Source organism: Salmo salar, chromosome ssa15 (assembly GCF_905237065.1).
Source record: "Salmo salar chromosome ssa15, Ssal_v3.1, whole genome shotgun sequence".
In the NCBI taxonomy this organism is placed as follows: Eukaryota; Metazoa; Chordata; class Actinopteri; order Salmoniformes; family Salmonidae; genus Salmo; species Salmo salar.
This window is the reverse complement of record NC_059456.1, coordinates 36,022,743-36,045,323: the sequence shown is the minus strand read 5'-3', so window position 1 is coordinate 36,045,323 and position 22,581 is coordinate 36,022,743. Positions and strand designations below refer to the sequence as shown.

Sequence of the window (22,581 nt, the reverse complement as noted above, 5' to 3'; positions counted from 1 at the left end):
GAAAAGAGTAGTAACCAGTTTAAATCGGGTACGTTTTTTATCCGGCCGTGAAAATACTGCCCCCTACCCTAGAGAGGTTAAGTTTCCTCCTGCTCAGTGAGCGCTCAGTGTAAGGCTCCTAGACATCTACCCAGGGGTAAGTTACAACCCCTTCCCGTTCCGCAACGACCGTGGTCACACCTATCGGTGGATTTGTGCCATGGGCAGAGATGGCTCAGAACTCGCACCACTCCTCCACTAACCTCTCTCATTTTCAGTGTGTGTTGGTGTATCAGCCGGTTCTGGTTCACCACCTCAAGCTGAACCTCGGCAAGACGGAGCTGCTCTTCCTCCCGGGGAAGGACTGCCCGTTCCATGATCTCGTCATCACGGTTGACAACTCCATTGTGTCCTCCTCCCAAAGTGCTAAGAGCCTTGGCGTGACCCTGGACAACACCCTGTCGTTCTCAGCTAACATCAAGGCGGTGACCCGATCCTGTAGGTTCATGCTCTACAACATTCACAGAGTACGACCCTGCCTTACACAGGAAGCGGCACAGGTCCTAATCCAGGCACTTGTCATCTCCCGTCTGGATTACTGCAACTCGCTGCTGGCGGGGCTCCCTGCCTGTGCCATTAAACCCTTACAACTCATCCAGAACGCCGCAGCCCAGCTGGTGTTCAACCTTCCCAAGTTCTCGCACGTCACCCCACTCCTCCGCTCTCTCCACTGGCTTCCAGTTGAAGATCGCATCTGCCACAAGACCATGGTGCTTGCCTACGGAGCTGTGAGGGGAACGGCACCTCCGTACCTTCAGGCTCTGATCAGTCCCTACACCCAAAGAAGGGCACTGCGTTCATCCACCTCTGGCCTGCTCGCCTCCCTACCTCTGCGGAAGCACAGTTCCCGCTCAGCCCAGTCTAAACTGTTCGCTGCTCTGGCACCCCAATGGTGGAACAAGCTCCCACACAACGCCAGGACAGCGGAGTCAATCACCACCTTCCGGAGACACCTGAAACCCCACCTCTTTAAGGAATACCTGGGATAGGATAAAGTAATCCTTCTACCCCCCCCCCCCAAAAAAAAAATATATAGATGTACTATTGTAAAGTGGTTGTTCCACTGGATATCATAATGTGAATGCACCAATTTGTAAGTTGCTCTGGATAAGAGCGTCTGCTAAATGACGTAAATGTAAATGTTTAACCAGAATAGAAAGAGGAGTGGGAGGCCCCGGTATACAACTGAGTAAGAGGACAAGTACATTAGAGTGTCTAGTTTGAGAAACAGACACCTCACAAGTCCTCAACTGGCAGCTTAATTAAATAGTACCCGCAAAACAACAGTCTCAACGTCAACAAATGAAGAGGCGACTCCAGGATGCTGGCCTTCTAGGCAGAGTTCCTCTGTCCAGTGTCTGTGTTATTTTGCCCATCTTAATCTTTTCTTTTTATTGACCAGTCTGAGATATGGCTTTTTCTTTGCAACTCTGCCTAGAAGGCCAGCATCCCATAGTACTCTTCACTGTTTACATTGAGACTGGTGTTTTGCGGGTACTATTCAATGAAGCTGCCAGTTGAGGACTTGTGAGGCGTCTGTTTCTCAAACTAGACACTCTAATGTACTTGTCCGCTTGCTCAGTTGTGCACTGGGGCCTCCCACTCCTCTTTCTATTCTAGTTTGAGCCAGTTTGCAATGTTCTGTGAAGGGAGTAGTACACAGTGTTGTACGAGATCTTCAGTTTCTTGGCAATTATTTCATGGAATAGCCTCATTTTCTCAGAACAAGAATAGGCTGACGAGTTTCAGAAGAAAGTTCTTTGTTTCTGGCCATTTTGTACCGGTACCCCCCCAGTATATAGTCTTGCTATTGTTATTTTACTGCTGCTCATAAATCACTTGTTACTTTTATTTCTTACTCTTATTCCATTTTTGTTTTGTATATAGATATATATAAAACATTTTAACTGCATTGTTGGTCAGGGGCTCATAAGTAATCATGTCACTGTAAGGTCTACACCTGTTGTATTCGGAGCATGTGACTAATAGCATTTGATTTGATTTGATCTATTTTCCCTTCAAAACTCACCAGAAACAACTATTTCACACTAATTTATTTAGCACCTACAAGGGTGTTGACCTCAGAACCCATTGAGCCTCACCTCACTAATATGCAACTCAAAGTTATGCCCTCGTCGCGCAGTGTATACCCATTGATTCTTGAATACTTAAATGTGTGATCTTTGCTTATGCTTGATTGCTATTTAGATTATGACAGATAATCCTGCATTATTACAATGCTAATTGTTTATTGCAAATGGGCCCATGATTGACGACTATATGTTGCCAACTGAATCATGTGGACTCATCAGACACAGTAAACAACATACAATAGGAGTCTCCACAGACTAAAACTCAAATTTCATTGGCTGTGAAGCAGCATCCGTCTGTTTATATAATGCTCAGAGGAAAGTCTAGGTGCTCGTAGAGCCTGAGACTGAAGGAGGTTGTGCATGGTTTGCTGACTATGATTAGGTGAGATTAAACTTTTCATATGATTGATCTTTATTACACACCATAATTTCATAACCAATTGTTCAACAAGTCAACATGACTACAGTGTTTACTTGTCTCTTTGTTTCCCTCAGCTGAAAGGATCCTGACCAGAGCTCAAAATCAGTGCTTAGTGTTTCCAATGAAGTAATACGGATGAAGGTATTGATTGCTGAGAACTAATTAAATAAACGCACAATATTTGTAGATATTAAGGTGAGTATCAGTTTTAGGTTGATTGCATGGAGTCTGTCTATTCATACCACTTTTTCATATTTTCAAAGGAGCAAGAATAAGAAAGATGACATTCAAACACTATTTTCTTTATTTGTGACCTTTCAATCAAGAACCCCACACAGTATGACTAGTTGATGCTACCCCAATTTTGCTTCATTAACTTCTGTGATGTGAAATTGTTGTTGATACTAGTCATGTACAGAAGTAGTTGTTCAAGTTGCATGATTACATTTACATTCTATGAATATATAGTATAAAAGTTTGATAAAAACTGTTTATTAAATGTGTAACTATTTCGTGAAGATAGTAACGGCTTACTATTGATATGGGAATGTGTTACCATAGCCATTTTTCCCTCAAGTGCATTGCCCTCATTTGTGTTATTTTTAGAAATAAACTGGATTCCGATGGGAAGCATTACCAGCAGGATGTGTTGTATTTTCAGAAGCCCAATAATCTGACTCAGAACAACGTTTTGGACTAGCAGTTCAGTGTTCCATCTGTTACAGTAACACTATTCTTGCAAAACTTGAATTGAACGTAAGTCCAGTTCATTTTTGCAAACACAAATGTAGATGACTGATGAAAACATGAAAAATTTTGAAAAACACATTTAAAGATGTGATCAAATTGTTCCTTGTCTCTAGGCCTAAAACACCAGGTGGAATGGACTTCTCAAATACTTCGAACCTCAACAGCACTGTGAAATCACCGACTCTTTTCTGCTACGAGTCTTTGAGTGGATCGTGTGTGAGGATTGCTCGACCCCTGAGCGTTCAGGTTCCGATGTTCACATCGATGGTGTTAGCCATACTGGTGACTGTTATTGGGAACCTTCTGGTCATCACCTCCATTGCACACTTCAAGCAGCTCCAAACCTCTGTAAACCAACTGCTCGTTTCCCTGGCTGTGTGTGACCTCCTTCTGGGAGTGTTTGTAATGCCATGCAGTGCTGTGCGCTCTGTCCAGGGCTGTTGGTACCTAGGAGGGTTTCTGTGTAAGCTCCACACCAGCACTGATATTATGCTGAGCACATCCTCCATCTTCCATCTATCCTTCATCTCCATTGACCGTTACTTTGCTGTCTGCAGGCCACTGTCGTACAGACTGATCATCACCAATAACACTGTATTGATCATGATCACCAGCAGTTGGCTGGTCCCTGCCATTTTTGCTTATGGAATGATCTTCCCTGAGATCAATCTGAAAGGCAGGGAGGATTTCTATGAAACACATGTCAAGTGCATTGGAGGCTGTCAGGTGTTCTTTAGTCCAGTGGCGGCTTTAGTAGCATCTTCCTTCAGTTTTTACATCCCAGGCATGATCTTGATTTGTATATATTCCAAGATATATTGGGTTGCCAGGGCTCAGGCCAGGTCCATTAAAGATTTATCTCGTCAGTTTAAAGAGGCAGACTCTGGACGTAGAGAGAGACGAGGGGCAAATATTCTTGCAATAGTAGTGGGAGTGTTTCTAATCTGCTGGAGTCCCTTTTCCTTGTGCCTCATCATTGACCCTTTCATACAGTACTCCATCCCCCCGCTGTTGGGGGATACTTTGGTTTGGTTTGGATATTTGAACTCTGCTTTTAACCCTATTGTCTATGCTTTCTTTTACACTTGGTTCAGGAGGGCTTTGAAAATCATCATCAGTGGTCACATCTTTCACAGAGGTTCTTGTAGATTTAGATTGTATTCTGAGTAAAGTTTCAGTTGACATTGTATGATGTGTGTTCAAATAAATATATGAATTATGGTGGGATGTAACATGTGACAGTTATACAACTAAAAGATAAAGCTTGAGTAAAAATGTAACAGAAGCTGCTTTTAACCTGTTTCATATAAAGCTGTTTGCCTGAAATAAATGTGTTTCAATGCCTGTGATGCCTGTGCCTGTCACCTTGTTTAATAGTGTTCTTTGTCTCCTCCTAGTGCCTACTTGAGGTACACACGGTTGGAACAGTAATTCTGAGCTTAGAGGTCATGACATCACTATTTTACGTAACTATCATACTGTCATACTGTACATTACTTGAATATACACATATAATATACACAGATGTAAATCATGTAACCTATTATAACTGGCTGGTAGCTGGGAAAAGGGTGTGCCCAAAATATGTCCAATACAGTATATAAACTCTGTCATTCTTCTAAGACTGTGCTGGATTCAGCACCACTCACACACCTGCACCTGTGACTACAGTAGCAAGTTATCAGCTCTAACTTGAATGTATTTTTGTTTTTGGCAATGGATATCTCATCTCATCAACATCTGGATCCAAAGCTGTTCTGTTACCCAGAATCAAATGCCTCCTGCACCAGAGAAATTGTCAGTTGAGGGGTTCAAATTGCTTTATACTTTTTGTTTGTTTCAGGTATGCTGGTCACAATTCTAGGGAACAGTGTGGTCATTATCTCCATTGCTCACATAAAACAGCTCCACACGCCAACTAACATGCTTATAATGTCTTTGGCAGTTGCAGACCTGCTGCTTGGAGTGACTGTGATGCCTTTTAGTACAATGAGGCCTGTGGAGGGCTGCTGTTACTTTGGAGATGCTTTTTGTTTGCTGCATTCTGATATGTTCCTCACATCTGTTTCAATTTTCCACCTGGTATTCATAGCCATAGATCGATATGAGGCTGTGTGCAATCCACTTCATTATTCCACCAAGATTACTATACCAATTGCATGGCTCATGGTTTTTGCCAGTTGGGCCGTTGCTGCATTGTACTCCTATTGCCTATTATATTCAAAAGCAAATGTAAGAGGACTGGATGAATTCATTGCATCCATATACTGCCTGGGAAGCTGTAATATTGTCTTTAATGCTCTGTGGGGCGCCCTAGACACATTGATAGCCTTTTTCTTTCCATGCTCTGTAATGGTGGGTTTGTATACCAAAATACTTTTGGTGGCAAAAGAACATCTAAGGAAGATTGAAGACAGCCAAAAGAATTCCAATGAGCGAGATAAAGGTGTGGTGTCTCAACGGTCAGAGCGAAAAGCAGCTAAAACTTTAGGCATTGTGGTGGGTGTTTTCATCTTTTGCTGGCTGCCTTTCTTTGTTAATTTCATAGTTGATCCATACACAAACTTTAGCACACCACCTATTCTCTTTGAAGTGTTTATCTGGCTGGGTAACTTTAATTCTACTGCAAATCCAATAATCTATGCACTGTTTTATCCGTGGTTTCGAAAGTGTCTTAATCTTATTGTCACATTTTATTTATTTTTAATTATTTATTTATTTCACCTTTATTTAACCAGGTAGGCAAGTTGAGAACAAGTTCTCATTTACAATTGCGACCTGGCCAAGATAAAGCAAAGCAGTTTGACACATACAACAACACAGAGTTACACATGGAGTAAAACAAACCTACAGTCAATAAATAATATAGTAGAAAAATAAGTCTATATACAAAGTGAGCAAATGAGGTGCGATAAGGGAGGTAAAGACAAAAAAGGCCATGGTGGCGAAGTAAATACAATATAGCAAGTAAAACACTGGAATGGTAGATTTGCAGTGGAAGAAAGTGCAAAGTAAATATTCAATAGAAATTATTCCTATATAAATGTATTTGCTACTACATGATCTATTGTAAAGCTACATCAATATAATATACAACTATTATGTGTGAACGGTATGGAACCTCCCCTTTTTTGGGGAGGCGGATGAATTGTCCAGCTACTGTAATTTACTTCTCAGAAAAGGATTCATTTCAATACATGTACACTATGTGGCTTAGTGGCAGTTTTCTTTACCTAAGCAATGATCTGTCCACCTTGGATAGCGTTTTCAATGAGGCAAATGAAGAGAAGCATTTGAGAAACATCTTCTGCACATTATACTAGTGTCGATATTTGCCTGGTCTTCTTCACGTAACTGTGTTTACTTATAAATCCTTTCTTATTGTATTTTGAATGTAGCACAGGCCTACCTTAGAGTAAAGCGTCATAAAGTACATAAAATGTGTCTGGATTTTTTTTGTAACTCAATCATCTTGTGTCTAATCATATAATGGCTAGAGTTGAACTAAACAATCACAGGTACCGGGCTCCCAGTCCCATTGTCTGAGCTAAACATTTTTTTATCAAAGATGATCTATTATAGTGAGAAGACAGCTGCTCTAACGATGGAAAAGCATGTCCTCAAAGATGGAAGGCAGGCAGGAGGAGGCGAGATCAAGTGGGACCATTCTAGCCATTGAGAGGGCAAATACGCATATAAACAACAGGCACAATGTAGCCTTAGCCCCGCCGAGGCTGATTATAAAAGGATGTTCTGGTTGTTAGTGGAAACGGAAGTGAGAGCGCGTGACGTCACCTCTGTTTTTGGACGTTAACAAGGCGACGCTACGTCTTAACTCCTCATCCACATTTTCTGGATTGGTTGAACAGTGCAGAAGAGAAGCTCTACTAACATTTTTGTTAAATTCTCGTCAAGACCAGAATGTGGGGGATCTAGTTTCAGGAGTTTTTTTTATGCCTGCTGTGTTAGGTTCTAAAAATATATATATTTTAAGTTACCGTAATGCCATGTGCGTCCAATTATATCTGTGCATTTGTAACAACCAAACCATTATGAAACTTCTATTCGTTAAAATAAGCAAGACGTAACAAATTAGCAATCAATTACATTTGTGTTGACCAAATTCGACATTCTCATTGACCTACATGCACAAATTCCTCACTTCGTGGTCTTATTTTCGTGGAAAGATTTTGGGCGAAGTAAATCCTCTCACTTCCCCTCTTGCACTCTGATTTGATCTTTGCTGTAAAGCAGCATAGAGTGGATCATGTGACTAGAAAAACATGACACAGATCAGGAAGCAGAGTGTAGGCCGAGCAGACTGTCAAGACAGAACTCATTAAGGTAAACGAATATTTAGTGTTCCCCGAAATTTGCCATCGGCAATGTTTGGATATGCAATGATTAGTAAATGTCGACAAGCGACAATTAAGCTGTAATTCCTGCGACCTGAAAGGGATTTTAAATGTTTACTGAAAGTTGTCAGCATTTGTGCAACTGGAGATACAACAATGTATCTCTGCAGTATTTCCTTGATCTAAATGAACATGGCTATTCATGTTTTTAGCGTTTGATGAAATGTATATGATGATATACGAGTAGCAAATAGACACAGTGGGGAGGGGGCGTATTTGACATTCATCCATGCCCAGTTATTCAGGTTTTCGTATTTCCGCATTTTTCTGGTTTTTCAGGTTGAGGGTGTTAGCTTGCCCTGCCTGTGCTCTCTTCCAATGCCTGTATCTGATTGGATGGCTGGCTGATGAACTTCAAATAACCTCTTGCAGACTGTACTCTTGTGTACATTCATGCGTTTCTCTTACTGATGGCCTATTATGTTCCTCAACATTCATGGTTTATTCACTCAAAAACTATTTTATACAAGCATATGGGATTTTTCTCACTTTGGCGACAGCACGTATGTATGTCTAGGGGAATGAGTGTACATAATACATAAAGCAGGTGGGAGTGAATAGAAGTGAACTGAGGCAAGCCATGTGAGTGACTGACAACAATACTTGTAACATTTTATATTTCAAGGTCTTGGGGAGACTCCCAATGTGTCAACGATGGCCTACCAGTACGGAAAAGTGCAGGACCCAAATGTGCTTACTCAGACGATAATCTCCAACATCCAAAAGATAGCGCAACAAAGTAATTGATACACATGAACAAACTGTGCACACAACCACAACAGTATAAACAAGTTTTGTTATGTCCTCAGACTTTAGTAGGCCAATAGGCTACTACTATACATATCCTATGAGGCCTAGGGGTAGACTCAAAAGTATTAATATATCTACATTATATTTTTATTTTGAATTCATTTTCAAATGTAATACTTTTCCTATTGAATGAACACGTATTGTTTTGTGTTACAATGTGTGCCTTGTTTCTACCAGCTTCTGAAATACAGAGTATTGTGGATAAGTTGGGAACACCACAAGACACAACTGAGCTCAGACAGCAACTGTGAGTTTTTGTTTTAATCAGAATAAGTCTCTTGTAGTCTGTAACTTTTTAAAGATGTTTTTACATGCAGGTATATGTATTATAATGGAATATTATCTAAATTAGGCTTTTGACTTTCCAATGTAGGCAGCAGAAACGGCAGAATGTCAACCACCTTGCCAAAGAAACCGACCGAAGTGTGAAGCAATTTGGCTCTTTGCCTGTCACAACTGAACAGGTACTCAACACCTTTTTTTGTACAACAAGCAACAAAAGGTATAGTAACTACTGTACAATAGCAGACAGAACATTATTCACACAGTAATGTGAAAACGGCTAGATGAACAGCACCTCAGTTCTCATTGGTCACATGTTAGGTGGACTGGCCTGTGTTGTCTAAGCTGGTCCTTGGATGACCTGTTCCTTGTGAGTTTCAAGTGTCAATCAACACAACTTTTCAATAAAAAAAATGTAAGTAATTGCACTTGTAATAGTGCCCTCCGTTCACCTTTTTATGAATGCATTTGTCATTAAAGGGGCAATCAGCAGTTGCTACATCCATTTTTGGACTTAAATGTATTCATTGATTCTTGAAGAATATTACTTATACATGCCTCCATGAGTTTAGTTCAATGGTCGTACCCCATCAGAACCCCAAATATAAGCTTGTTTTATTCTTAATGTTTGTAAACAAAGTAAATGTAAACACACTGTATAGCATTAAAAAAAACATGGTTAAAACTATAATTTTTATATCATGGCTGGTCAGTCCTTGCATCCATAGCTCTGTCTTTTAATTTGAGAGTGGTTACATTTTCCCAGTCCCATCCCTCGCGTTATGCTGAAACAGTGTTGGGGAGTATGCTTTGTTTTTGTTTTAACTGCTGATTGCCGCTTTGTATTTGCGTCTTATCTTAGCCAACTTTCAACAAACTTACCCTGCATTCTCAATGTTTTACTTTTATGAGATTATAAATTGGATAACAATTTCCTTTCAAAAGAATGTCATTTAAAAATATATATTTCTACTTTGCCATTACATGGTGTGCTGATACTGTATAATAGGGAACGATAAGGTACCGTGTTTTATTTATCGGAGTGGCTGCAGTTCTGATTTCTCTGGAACCCGCTGCCGTGGGTTTCCCTCCTTTACTCACTGCTCTAGGCCTACTCGTTTGGCTGCCTGGAGAACAGGCTACTCTGGTGAATTTCAGTGATGAATGGTGCTCATTTAATAAAATTAAACCTGAAAATCACATAATGATAGTATTCTACATAACAGAACCGAATATAATAGTAAAAGCATTGGTCACTAACCAGTCGATCACCAAACATTTCTGTAGAAAAGCCAATGATAAAGCCTTGCGCTCCAATTTAGTGTTTTTCAATTCGTGTTACGCTGTTTGTGGTAGGTGCAGTTGGTTCAAGAAGCCCTGTGCGCCGGGTAGGCAAAGTGCTCCCATTTTGAAACATTTGTCTGAAGGGACAAACTCTGCCTACAGGCCAGACCAGGAGAGCTAAATGAAGTGTGCCTACTGCGCTGGCCAATCGGATAGCTCTCTGCTGCTCTCTCCCTCCGCTGAGACTAATGCCATGTTCAAAACAACTGGGAACTCGGGGGGTGAATAGAAAACGATATCCGACTGGGAACAATCGTTTTAAATGGTCATCCAACTCCGAATTCCAAGTTGGAAACTCGGGCATCTTTCTAAAGCTCAGACTTTCCGACCTGAAGATCACTGATATCATGAGTTGACCTCAGTTTTCTTTTCTTGAGTTCCCAGATGCAGGTACCATCAGTCTGGTAAAATAAAAAGCAAATTATTTCAATTTATGGTCCACAGCAAGTGCTACATTAGCAGATCTATTTTGTTATCAAAGCTTGAGTTTTGAAATCTAATATGGTCTGAGAATAACAATATTGGCAGGACAGGCATAGCCAAAATGCTGTGATAATGTACTAGGAAATGTATTAGGTCTAGAACTGTTTTATATTAGGTTAATGTCAAATGTTTTTAGTCATGTTTTAAAATAAATCTGAGCGGTAGGTCTCTGCTTGCTTTTTGACTGGGAAAGTGATCTTGACTCTGAAAAGGTTGGTGACCACTGCTGTAGATAATTCAAAACAACACTGTACTGTGTGCAACACTGCATATTCCCATGAAATTGTGATTGAGATCAAATGGTTGGCATGCAGATGCTACATGGACGTTTCACCGGTAAAACTTGTAGAATTATCATTCACGATTGACAGTGAGAAATGTGAAGAGAGGGTGACCTCAAATGTGTGCGTAAAGTAGAGCTAAAGAAAAGCTTGCGCAGAACGTGTTTCGGATCTTTAGCTCTGGGGAAGAGGGTTCCAGGGGGCCGGGGGGGTTACTTTCGGATCCGCCTTTATTTATATATACTGCTGGTGCACTATTCTTAAACGCATTAAGCCTTTATTTCCTGTTTTCGTAGTTGTGCCTTCTCGTTCAAGGAAGGCCCAAGGCACACTGCATGAACATTTTTCCTGACAGCAGAAATCCAACAGTGTTGAAGGAATTTCTGTTTGTTTGTGTGTGGTAAAGAAAGCAATTATTGCATTTTTGTAGAGCTCATAAGGAAAGTTTGGACTGCACGCCATGGCAGGAATAAAGCAATTCTTACAAACATCCACATTTTCTGTTTTTCAATACTGTCCTGGATGTTTAATTTACACAATGGAAAGACAAATGATGGGTTTAATTGCAAACACATTCTAGTTGTATTTCTTGCTAACGAAAAAATATATAAATGTTTTTCATATAAGTCACATAATTAGTTGTTAGTATTTCGCTTATGTAAAGTAGGACATGAGGGCCTGAGATGGAAATCCTAAGAATAATTATCTATCGGTTGAGATTAACGAGTGATGCTATGGCACAGTATCATGAACACTGTATGGGATGTTGACTCATTTGTTTACATATACCTCTCTTCTAGCGCCAGCGAAAGATCCAGAAAGACCGATTTATCAATGACTTCTCCAATGCACTGGCCAATTTCCAAAAGACACAGAGGCAGGCTGCTCAGAAAGAGAAGGCGTGTGTTGCCAGAGTCCGTGCCGAGTCCAGAGTGTCGGTTAGTAATCATCAAAAATGTACACAAACTTTACTAGGTACAGACCAGAGGAGGCTGGTTGGAGGAACTATAGGAAGACAGGCTCATTTTAATGGCTGGAATGGAATTAATGGAACGGATTCAAACGTGGTTTCCATATGTTTGAAACGTTTCATACCGTTCCACAAATTCTATTCCAGCCATTAGAATAAGCCCATCCTCATATAGCTCCTCCCACCAGCCTCCACTGATCCAGACCACACCTTCAACATTAACGTTTTTGTTTAATGCAGGAAAAGGTTTAAAGCTACTGGGTGTGTGTGTATATGTGTTACGTTACAGCCTTATTCGAAAATGGATACAAAAAAAATGATCTTCGTCAATCTACACACAATACCCCATAATGACAAAGCAACATTTTTTTGGGACATTTTTGCAAATGTATTAAAAATGAAAAACTGATACCTTATTTACATAAGTATTCAGACCCTTTCCAATGAGACTCAAAATTGAGCTCCAGTGCATCCGGTTTCCATTCATCATCCTTAAATGTTTCTACAATGTGATTGGAGTCCACCTGTGGTAAATTCAATTGATTGGACATTATTTGGAAAGGTACATACCTGTCTATATAAGGTCCCACAGTTGACAGTACATGTCAGAGCAAAAACCAAGCCATGAGGTCAAAGCAATAGTCTGTAGAGCTCCAATATAGGATTGTGTCGAGGCACAGATCTAGGGAAGGGTATCAAAAGATTTCTGCAGCATTTAAAGTCCCCAGGAACACAGTGGCCTCCATTCTTAAATGGAAGAAGTTTGGAACAATCAAGACGTAACAAAATGTGGGAAAAAGTCAAGGGGTCTGAATACTTTTCAAATGCACTGTGTATATACACATTTAGTTACGTTACAGCCTTATTCTAAAATGGTATTAAATAGTTTTTTTTCTCTTCATCAATGTAAATGTGATATTTCAGTTTTTATTTTTAATACATTTCCAAAAATTTCTAAAAAGCTGTTTTTGCTTTGTCGTTGTGGGGTATTGTGTGGAGAATGAGAATTTCTTATTTAATCAATTTTAGAACAAGGCTGTAAAGTAATAAAATGTGGAAAATGTCAAGGGGTCTGAATACTTTCCGAATGCACTGTATGTGTGTGTGTGGGTGTGTATATGTACAGTGGGGGGAAAAAGTATTTGATCCCCTGCTGATTTTGTACGTTTGCCCACTTACAAAGAAATGATCAGTCTATAATTTTAATGGTAGGTTTATTTGAACAGTGAGAGACAGAATAACAACAAAAGAAATAAAAAATGCATGTCAAAAATGTTATAAAATGATTTGCATTTTAATGGGGGAAATAAGTATTTGATCCCTCTGCAAAACATGACTTAGTACTTGGTGGCAAAACCCTTGTTGGCAATCACAGAGGTCAGATGTTTCTTGTAGTTGGCCACCAGGTTTGCACACATCTCAGGAGGGATTTTGTCCCACTCCTCTTTGCAGATCTTCTCCAAGTCATTAAAGTTTCGAGGCTGACGTTTGGCAACTCAAACCTTCAGCTCCCTCCACAGATTTTCTATGGGATTAAGGTCTGGAGACTAGCTAGGCCACTCCAGGACCTTAATGTGCTTCTTCTTGAGCCACTCCTTTGTTGCCTTGGCCGTGTGTTTTGGGTCATTGTCATGCTGGAATACCCATCCACGACCCATTTTCAATGCCCTGGCTGAGGGAAGGATGTTCTCACCCAAGATTAGACGGTACATGGCCCCGTCCATCGTCCCTTTGATGCGGTGAAGTTGTGCTGTCCCCTTAGCAGAAAAACACCCCCAAAGCATAATGTTTCCACCTCCATGTTTGACGGTGGATATGGTGTTCTTGGGGTCATAGGCAGCATTCCTCCTCCTCCAAACACAGCGAGTTGAGTTGATGCCAAAGAGCTCCATTTTGGTCTCATCTGACCACAACACTTTCACCAGTTGTCCTCTGAATCATTCAGATATTCATTGGCAAACTTCAGACGGGCATGTATATGTATTCTTGAGCAGAGGGACCTTGCGGGCACTGCAGGATTTCAGTCCTTCACGGCGTAGTGTGTTACCAATTGTTTTCTTGGTGACTATGGTCCCAGCTGCCTTGAGATCATTGACAAGATCCTCCCGTGTAGTTCTGGGCTGATTCCTCACCGTTCTCATGATCATTGCAACTCCACGAGGTGAGATCTTGCATGGAGCCCCAGGCCGAGGGATATTGACAGTTCTTTTGTGTGTCTTCCATTTGTGAATAATCGCACCAAATGTTGTCACCTTCTCACCAAGCTGCTTGGCGATAGTCTTGTAGCCCATTCCAGCCTTGTGTAGGTCTACAATCTTGTCTCTGACATCCTTGGAGAGCTCTTTGGTCTTGGCCATGGTGGAGAGTTTGGAATCTGATTGATTGATTGCTTCTGTGGACAGTGTCTTTTATACAGGTAACAAGCTGAGATTAGGAGCACTCCCTTTAATTAAGAGTGTGCTCCTAATCTCAGCTCGTTACCTGTATAAAAGACACCTGGGAGTCAGAAATCTTTCTGATTGAGAGGGGGTCAAATACTTATTTCCCTCATTAAAATGCAAATCAATTTATAACATTTTTGACATGTGTTTTTCTGGATATTTTTGTTGTTATTCTGTCTCTCACTGTTCAAATAAACCTACCATTAAAATTATAGGCTGATCCTTTCTTTATCAGTGGGCAAATGTACAAAATCGGCAGGGGATCAAATACTTTTTTCCCCCACTGTATATGTGTGTTAAATAAGTATATGTGGACACCCCTTCAAATTAGTGGATTCAGCTGTTTCAGCCACACCCGTTGCTGACAGGTGTATATAATCAAGCACACAGCCATGCAATCTACATAGACAAACATTGGCAGTAGAATTGTCTTACTGAAGAGCTCAGTGACTTTCAACATGGTACCGTCATAGGATGCCACCTTTCCAACAAATCAGTTTGTCAAATTTCTGCCCTGCTAGAGTTGCCCTGGTTAACTGTTAAGTGCTGTTATTGTGAAGTGGAATCGTCTAGGAGCAACAAGGGCTCAGCCGCAAAATGGTAGGCCACACAAGCTCACAGAATAGGACCGCGGAGTTCTGAAGGGCGTAGTGCATTAAAATCATCTGTTCTCAGTTGCAACACTCACTACCGAGTTACAAACTACCTCTGGAAGCAACATCAGCACAAGAACTGTTCGTCGGGAGCTTCATGAAATGGGTTTCCATGGCCGAGCAGCCACACATAAGCCTAAGATCACCATGTGCAATGCCAAGCGTCAGCTGGAGTGGTGTAAAGCTCGCCGCCATTGGACTCTGGAGCAGTGGAAACGAGTTCTCTGGAGTGATGAATCACGATTCACCATCTGGCAGTCCGATGGACGAATCTGGGTTTGGCGGATGCCAGGAGAACGCTACCTCCCCGAATGCATAGTGCCAACTGGAAAGTTTGTTGGTGGAGGAATAATGGCCTGGGGCTGTTTTTCATGGTTTGGGCTAGGCCCCTTAGTTCCAGTGAAGGGAAATCTTAATGCTACAGCATACAGTGACCATTCTAGATGATTCTGTGATTTCAAATTTGGGGAAGACCCTTTCCTGTTTCTCACGTGACAATGCCCCCATGCACAAAGCGAGGTCCATACAGAAATGGTTTGTCGCTATTTGTGTTGAAGAACTTGACTGTCCTGCACAGAGCCCTGACCTCAACCCCATCGAACACCTTTGGGATCAATTGGAACAGCGACTGTTAGCCACGCCTAAACGCCCAACATGAGTACCTTACCTCACTAATGCTCTTGTGGCTGAATGGAAGCAAATTCCCGCAGCAATATTCCAACATCTATTGGAAAGCCTGTTATAGCAGCAAAGGGGGACCAACTCCGTATTAATGCGTATGATTTTGGAATGAGATGTTCGATGAGCAGGTGTCCACATACTTGGTCATGTAGTGTATATACAGCCGTTGATTGGTGATCGGAGGAGTAGTCAGTTATTTGGTTGTCGAGGGGAGGAATTGTAAATGTTTCAAGTGTGGTCTTTCCTCCCAAACTGTAGTCACTTTACACATAAAGCCATAAATCAAATCCCACCTGAAATTAGAGATCATCAGACTGACTGTTCTGTCCACCCTCAGGGTGGCTATCCTGACGACAGCTTTGGAGGAAATGGAAACGTCTTTGAAAGGTCAGAGTTCAGCATTTCAGTGGTCTCGTGATTTTTGAGTGAAATAGTACACAGACATGCTGCACTAAACATACTGTGCAAGCTGTTTAAATACATCCCACTGTCTGTTGCCACATACAACTGCATGCCGACCACAGAGGAAGGAACCACTGTAGACACTCATATTTAATGGATTTACCCAGAGTTCATAATCCTGATTCCTCTATTATTGCATACAGTTGTGGAGAATGTAAACATCCTCTTTTACAGTTAAGATAATATTTTTTATTTGGTCTATTGGGGTTTAGCTCTTTTTTTTATATGTCTGGACCTTTTGTTCTACTATGAATCGCTTAACCATCAAATGAATATTCACATACAAAACCCATAGTTGACTATTCTCTAACTGCTAGTTTATCTAAACATCTACTTTAGTGTTAACATGTCAGTCTTTACAGGCCCATCAGGCCCATCTCTCTCTAGCACAGACAGACGGAGTGGGAGGTGAGTGTTTGCTTTGGGTGGTTCACCACGTCTTCCCCATGTCTGACTCTACAGTGGGGGGCAGGCCCAGGTCCAGTCACAGTCCCAGGAGGTGGCCATCACTGAAGAGGACCTGCAGCTCATCCAGGAGAGAGAGACTTCCATCAGACAGCTAGAGGTGACAGCACTCCTATTACTCAAAATTAGTGAACAAGATTCAGGGTTAAATTATGATTTTGCTGGAAGTCTTTCATTCCTTTAAATTATCTTATACCATAAGCCATACAGTAGTCATAGCTTATGTGGTCCGAAGGCGATTTTATTTGCCCCCCTAAGTTTTCAGATAATAATTGTTTTACATATCGGACTGTAAAAACACCATAAAATCAGCTCCAAGTGATTTTAATTTCAGAGGTCAAATCAAATGTTATATGTCACATGCGCCGAATACAACAGGTGTTGACCTTACCATGGAATGTTTACTTACAAATCCTTAACCAACAATGCAGTTCAAGAAATAGTTAAGAAAATATTTACTAAATAAAATTAAAATATAAAATAAAATCAAAACGTAACACAAGAAAATTACATTACGAGGCTATATACAGGGGGTACCAGTACAGGTTAGTTGAGGTAATTTGTATAGTGACTATGTATAGATAATAAACAGCGAGTAGCAGCAGTTTAAAAACGAAGGGCGTGGGGGTCAATGTAAATATTCCGGGTGGCCATTTTATTAATTGTTCAGCAGTCTAATGGCTTGGGGGTAGAAGCTGTTAAGGAGCCTTTTGGTCCTAGACTTGGCGCTCTGGGACCTCTTGCCATGCGGTAGCATAGAGAACAATCTATGACTTGGGTGACTGGGGTCTTTGACCATTTTTTGGGCCTTCCTCTGACACCGCCTAGTATATAGGTCCTGGATGGCAGAGAGCTTGGCCCCAGTGATGTACTGGGCTGTACGCACTACACTCTGTAGTGCCTTACGGTCAGATGCCAAGCAGTTGCCATACCAGGCAGTGATGCAAATTGTCAGGATGCTCTGGATGGTACAGCTGTAGAACTTTTGAGGATCTGGGGATCCATGCCAAATCTTTTCAATCTCCTGAGGGGGGAAAGGTGTTATGCCCTCTTCACAACTGTCTTGGTGTGTTTGGACCATGATAGTTTGTTGGTGATGTGGACACCAAGGAACATGAAACTCTCGACCCGCTCCACTACAGCCCCGTCGATGTTAATGGGGGCCTGTTTGGTCCTCCTTTTCATGTAGTCCACGATCAGCTCCTTTGTCTTGCTCACATTGAGGGATAGGTTGTTGTCCTTTCACCACACTGCCAGGTTTCTGACCTCCCTATAGGCTGTCTCATCGTTGTCGTTGATCAGGCCTATCACTGTTGTGTCGTCAAGAAACTTAATGATGGTGTTGGAGTCGTGCTTGGCCATGCAGTCGTGGGTGAACAGGGAGTACAGGAGGGGACTAAGCACGCACCCCTGAGGGGCCCCAGTGTTGAGGATCAGCATTCCCAAATCTGTTCCCAAGTATTCCCATGCATAATAGAGAGACACGTGAACTTATACCAATGCAAGCAAGGTTTGAAATTATTATGTTTTTGTAAAATATTGGGCTTCTTGCTGTCAATTTGCAGTCAACAAATTACTTGTAATTATGTTCTGGCCCCCCGACCATCTGCTCAAGAAAAAATTGGCCCGCGGCTGAATCTAGTTGATGATCACTGCCTTATGCTATCCTGCAAATCACACTTACATAATGGATTTATATCCAGTCCATTTAATTTGTTATGTTGTCTGTTTATTCAATGCTTATTTTATCTTTTTTTAGTCTGATATTACAGATATAAATGAAATATTTAAGGACTTGGGAATGATGGTCCATGAGCAAGGGGATGTGATCGGTAAGCATACATTGTCATTTACTCCTCTAAACTTCTGACTGTTAGAAACTTTTCCACTGTCAAAACATTGACAGCATACGCCTACAGGGATCAAGTACTGCATGTTTAGGAGTCTTTATGGAGAACAGTCTGAGTTTTCTGGGAACAGAGGATGACAAACAGCTACGCTAGCTAGACACACGATTATGTCCCACAGTTAAAACTGAAGGGATGTTAACGTGATAATGACATCATTTGAGAGGCTAGTCATCGTCATGGTGTACAAGTCAAAGGTTCTAACGTTTTCAGCAACATTTTCAAGAAAACATTCAACCAAAACTGAACCTCTGTGAGAGAATGACCCTTTCACTGTGCATTTATACCCCTAGACAGTATAGAGGCCAATGTCGAAACTGCTGACCTTCATGTTCAGAATGCCACCCAGCAGTTAGCACAGGCTGCAGACTATCAGGTAGGTAACATTAATCACTATTTTGAGGGTGAATAAATCATTATGCTTTTTCTGTATCTTTTACAATGCCGCATCAAATTCATTTTCTTATAACGTTAAGTGTTTCTTTTGCCCCTTTCAGCGCAAATCTAGGAAGAAGATCTGCATTCTCATTGTCGTTCTGGCAGTTCTTGCTGTTGTCGTTGGTTTAATCATCTGGGCATCAGTCAAAGGATGATGATGCTTTTCACATACTCTTTGGTCCTGGCATTTTAATGATTATGTAGGACTAAGTTTGAGTTACAAATCTCATGGCCATAAAACTATAGTAAGAAGAATACACACAGCATTGACCTGGAATAGGCTTGTGTGATACAGTACCTGCTAATTATTATGCACTGTAGCCTAGTCTATGCACCAGAGGCCAAGAATTGTGCAATGCTAAGTAATATCTTGCATCACTTTTGCTGTCAAGTTCCTCAGAGTGCTGGCTTATTCTTCACCTCAAGCCTTTTTTTTCCTATGAAGCAATTTATGCATTTTTATTTAATCTCACAAAGATTCTCACTGTATAAATACATATGTACAGTGCCTTCAGAAAGTATTCATGCTGCTTGACTTATTCCATATTTTGTTACAGCCTGAATTCAAAAATTGCTTTTTTCTCTCACCCATATGCACACCATATCTCGGAATGACAAAGTGAAAACATGTTGTTGACATTTTTGCAAGTGTATTGAAAATGAAATGCAGAAATATCACATTTTCAATCGTATTCACACCCCTGAGTCAATACATCTTTAGAATGACCTTTGGCAGCGATTACAGATGTGAGTCTTTCTGGGTAAGTCTCTAAGAGCTTTGCACACCTGGATTGTGCAATATTTGCAAATGATTATTTTTACAATTCTTCAAGCTTTGTCAAGTTGGTTGGTGATCATTGCTAGACGGCCATTTTCTTGCCATAGACAATTTAATTGACAACTGCAACTAGGCCACTCAGGAACATTCAATGTCCTAGTGTCTGTTGGAAAGCAGACTGAACCAGGTTTCCTCTAGGATTTTGCCTGTGCTTAGCTCTATTCTGATGTATTTTTATCCTTAACTCCCTATTCCTTGCCAATGATGAGCATAACATGATGCAACATTTTCTGCAGTTTTACTTTAGTGCCTTATTGCAAACATGATGCAAGTTTTGGAATATTTGTATTCTGTACATGCTTCCTTCATTGAGGTTAGTATTGTGCAGTAACTACAATGTTGTTGATCCATCTTCAGTTTTCTCCTACCACAGCCATTAAACTCTGTAACAGTTTTAAAGTCACCATTGGCTCCATGGTGAAATCCCTGAGTGGAATCTTTCCTCTCTGACACCTGTATCTTTGTAGTGACTGGGTGTATTGCAACACCATCCCAAAGTATAATTAATAACATCACCATGCCCAAAGAGATATTCAATGTTTGCTTTTTATTTTTTTACCCATCTACCAAAAAGTCGGAGTGGACTTTTACTCCGACTCAGGAGGTGCGCTCACCACTTCCGAGTATATTACTCGCTAATGTTCAGTCTCTGGATATTAAGGTTGACGAGCTCAGGGCAAGGATTTCCTTCCAGAGAGACATCAGGGATTGTAACATACTCTGCTTCATGGGAACATGGCTCTCGGGATATACTGTCTGAGTCCATTCAGCCAGTTGGTTTCTCAGTTCATCGTGCAGACAGGAATATATATATATATCTCTCCAGGAAGAAGGGCGAGGGTGTATGTTTCATGATTAACTACTCATGATGTGATTGTGATAATGTACAGGAACTCAAGTCCTTTTGTTGACCCGACCTAGAATACCTCACCATCAAATGCTGACCGTATTACCTCCCAAGAGAATTCTCTTCGGTTATAGTCACAGCCGTGTATATTCCTCCATAAGCCAACACCACGACGGCCCCCAAAGAACTTTATTGGACTTTATGCAAACTGGAAACCACATATCCTGAGGCTGCATTTATTGTAGCTGGGGACTTTAACTGAGCAAATTTGAGCAAAATGTTACCGAAGTTCTATACAGGCTTTTCGCTACACCCGCAATAACATCTGCTTAACATGTGTATGTGACAAATAAAATGTTTGATTTGATAGGTGCCCAACTTTGTGAGACATTGGAAAACCTCCCTGGTCTTTGCGGTTGAATCTGTGTTTGAAATTCACTGCTCGTCTGAAGGAACTTAGTTATCTGTATGTGTGGGGTACAGAGATGAGGTAGTCATTCAAAAATGTTAAACACTATTATTGCACACAGGGTGAGTCCATGCAACTTAGTATGTGAATTGTTAAGCTCTTTTTTTTAAATTATAATTTTTTTAAACTCCTGAACTTTAGGTTCCCCATAAGAATGGGGATGAATACTTATTGACTGAAGACATTTCATTTTAAAATGTAATACATTTTAGATTTCAGGCTGTAACTCAACAAAATGTGGAAAAAGTCGAGGGGTGTGAATACTTTCTGAAGGCACAGTATGGGTTATACAATTATTGTGGAACTGTGAATGTTTTTGCTGCCTCACAAAAATCTGATCTGTTTTTATACAGCTTTTTCCGTTTTCCCTTTCTTCAATAAAAAGCAGTGCAGCACTAGATGCAATGAGCTCTTAATTACTGGCTTCCCTTTTTCCACCATTCTGACCTTTGCCTACTAATCATCATTCTTCTTTAATTCAGTGTGTTTTGGTTGTACTTTAGGCTACACAACTTTCTATCTGCTTTGTGTTTTCAATGGAAAAGTTGCATATCAAAAGTTTAAATAATATACTTTTTCTTTTTGATTCTTGGTTTTGTCCAGTTTTTCTGAGGGAGGAAGCTATACTGTACAATATACTCCTGAAACATGATACATGGGCTGAATAACAGAATAAAACCCTGATTTGTGTACTCAATCTCATATGCTTAATTGCCTTATTCTTGTTGAACAAGGATTTTTGTGAAAATGAGCATATACAAATTCCAACACATTTACCATTTTATGCAGTGGGTGATTTTTATTTCCTCGCCTCCTCTTGCATGTAGGTGTGTTTCTGGAGGAGGAGCAGTTCCTGGAAGTTTTGCCAGTTTTTCTCCCTGCAGTTGATCTCTTGACAGATGAAGTTGCATGTACAGACTGGATGGCACTGATAAATTTAGGAAAAGTTCAATTTAAGAAAGATGTTTAATTTTTCACACAAAATATGACGGTGAAATATGAGAAACAGGCCTTCTGTATGCTGTTTAAAAACGACTGGCTAAAATTATATGAAACATATGTCGCATCACTTTAACACTTATTTTTCGTCCTCTGTATTCTATTTTAGCCTGATACATTTACGTGGAGCTTTTTTATATTTTTATCTCTGGTTGGCATTTAGGCAAATCGGCTATTATGTCCTTACATGTTCAGAGGTTATCCATCCAGTGTCTAACTATACATTGTACCAGGCTCCCTGGCCTGTTGCACCATTCTGAATTGATGTGCTTGTCACACATCCATTCTGCACCCTCTGTGTTGTGATACAGGCAGTGAAATTTGATAGGGCAGAGTGGGGTAAATTGAGCCACCCTTGTTTCTAGGATACCATAGACAAAATTAATAATTTGACTTAACATTTAGGAAATGGTAATAATTTAATGAAGCCTGGGGAGAAAGAAACCCCATGGCAAAACTGGTAAGCAAGTTAGGTCCACAGTTAGGTCACCAA

The 22,581-nt window shown here is 40.7% G+C and overlaps 2 protein-coding genes and 1 pseudogene across 2 annotated transcripts; all 3 read left to right on the top strand.

The window, feature by feature from the left end:
• The first annotated feature begins 2,270 nt into the window (after positions 1–2,270).
• LOC106571513 (trace amine-associated receptor 1) lies at positions 2,271–4,647 on the top strand. The gene is made up of 4 exons (XM_045695241.1): positions 2,271–2,514; positions 2,628–2,748; positions 3,215–3,309; positions 3,417–4,647. Exon 4 carries the CDS (start codon positions 3,436–3,438, stop codon positions 4,471–4,473), a length of 1,038 nt encoding a protein of 345 aa, XP_045551197.1. The 5' UTR covers positions 2,271–2,514; positions 2,628–2,748; positions 3,215–3,309; positions 3,417–3,435; the 3' UTR covers positions 4,474–4,647.
• Positions 4,648–5,019: 372 nt separating this feature from the next.
• Positions 5,020–6,000, top strand: LOC106571514 (trace amine-associated receptor 13c-like; annotated as a pseudogene).
• A 1,170-nt stretch (positions 6,001–7,170) lies between these two features.
• Positions 7,171–21,786, top strand: LOC106571351 (syntaxin-7). The gene is made up of 10 exons (XM_014144324.2): positions 7,171–7,647; positions 8,344–8,457; positions 8,706–8,775; positions 8,902–8,992; positions 11,719–11,856; positions 16,001–16,050; positions 16,588–16,690; positions 18,350–18,422; positions 18,791–18,873; positions 18,995–21,786. Exons 2-10 carry the CDS (start codon positions 8,373–8,375, stop codon positions 19,088–19,090), a joined length of 789 nt encoding a protein of 262 aa, XP_013999799.1. The 5' UTR covers positions 7,171–7,647; positions 8,344–8,372; the 3' UTR covers positions 19,091–21,786.
• The last annotated feature ends 795 nt before the right edge of the window (positions 21,787–22,581 follow it).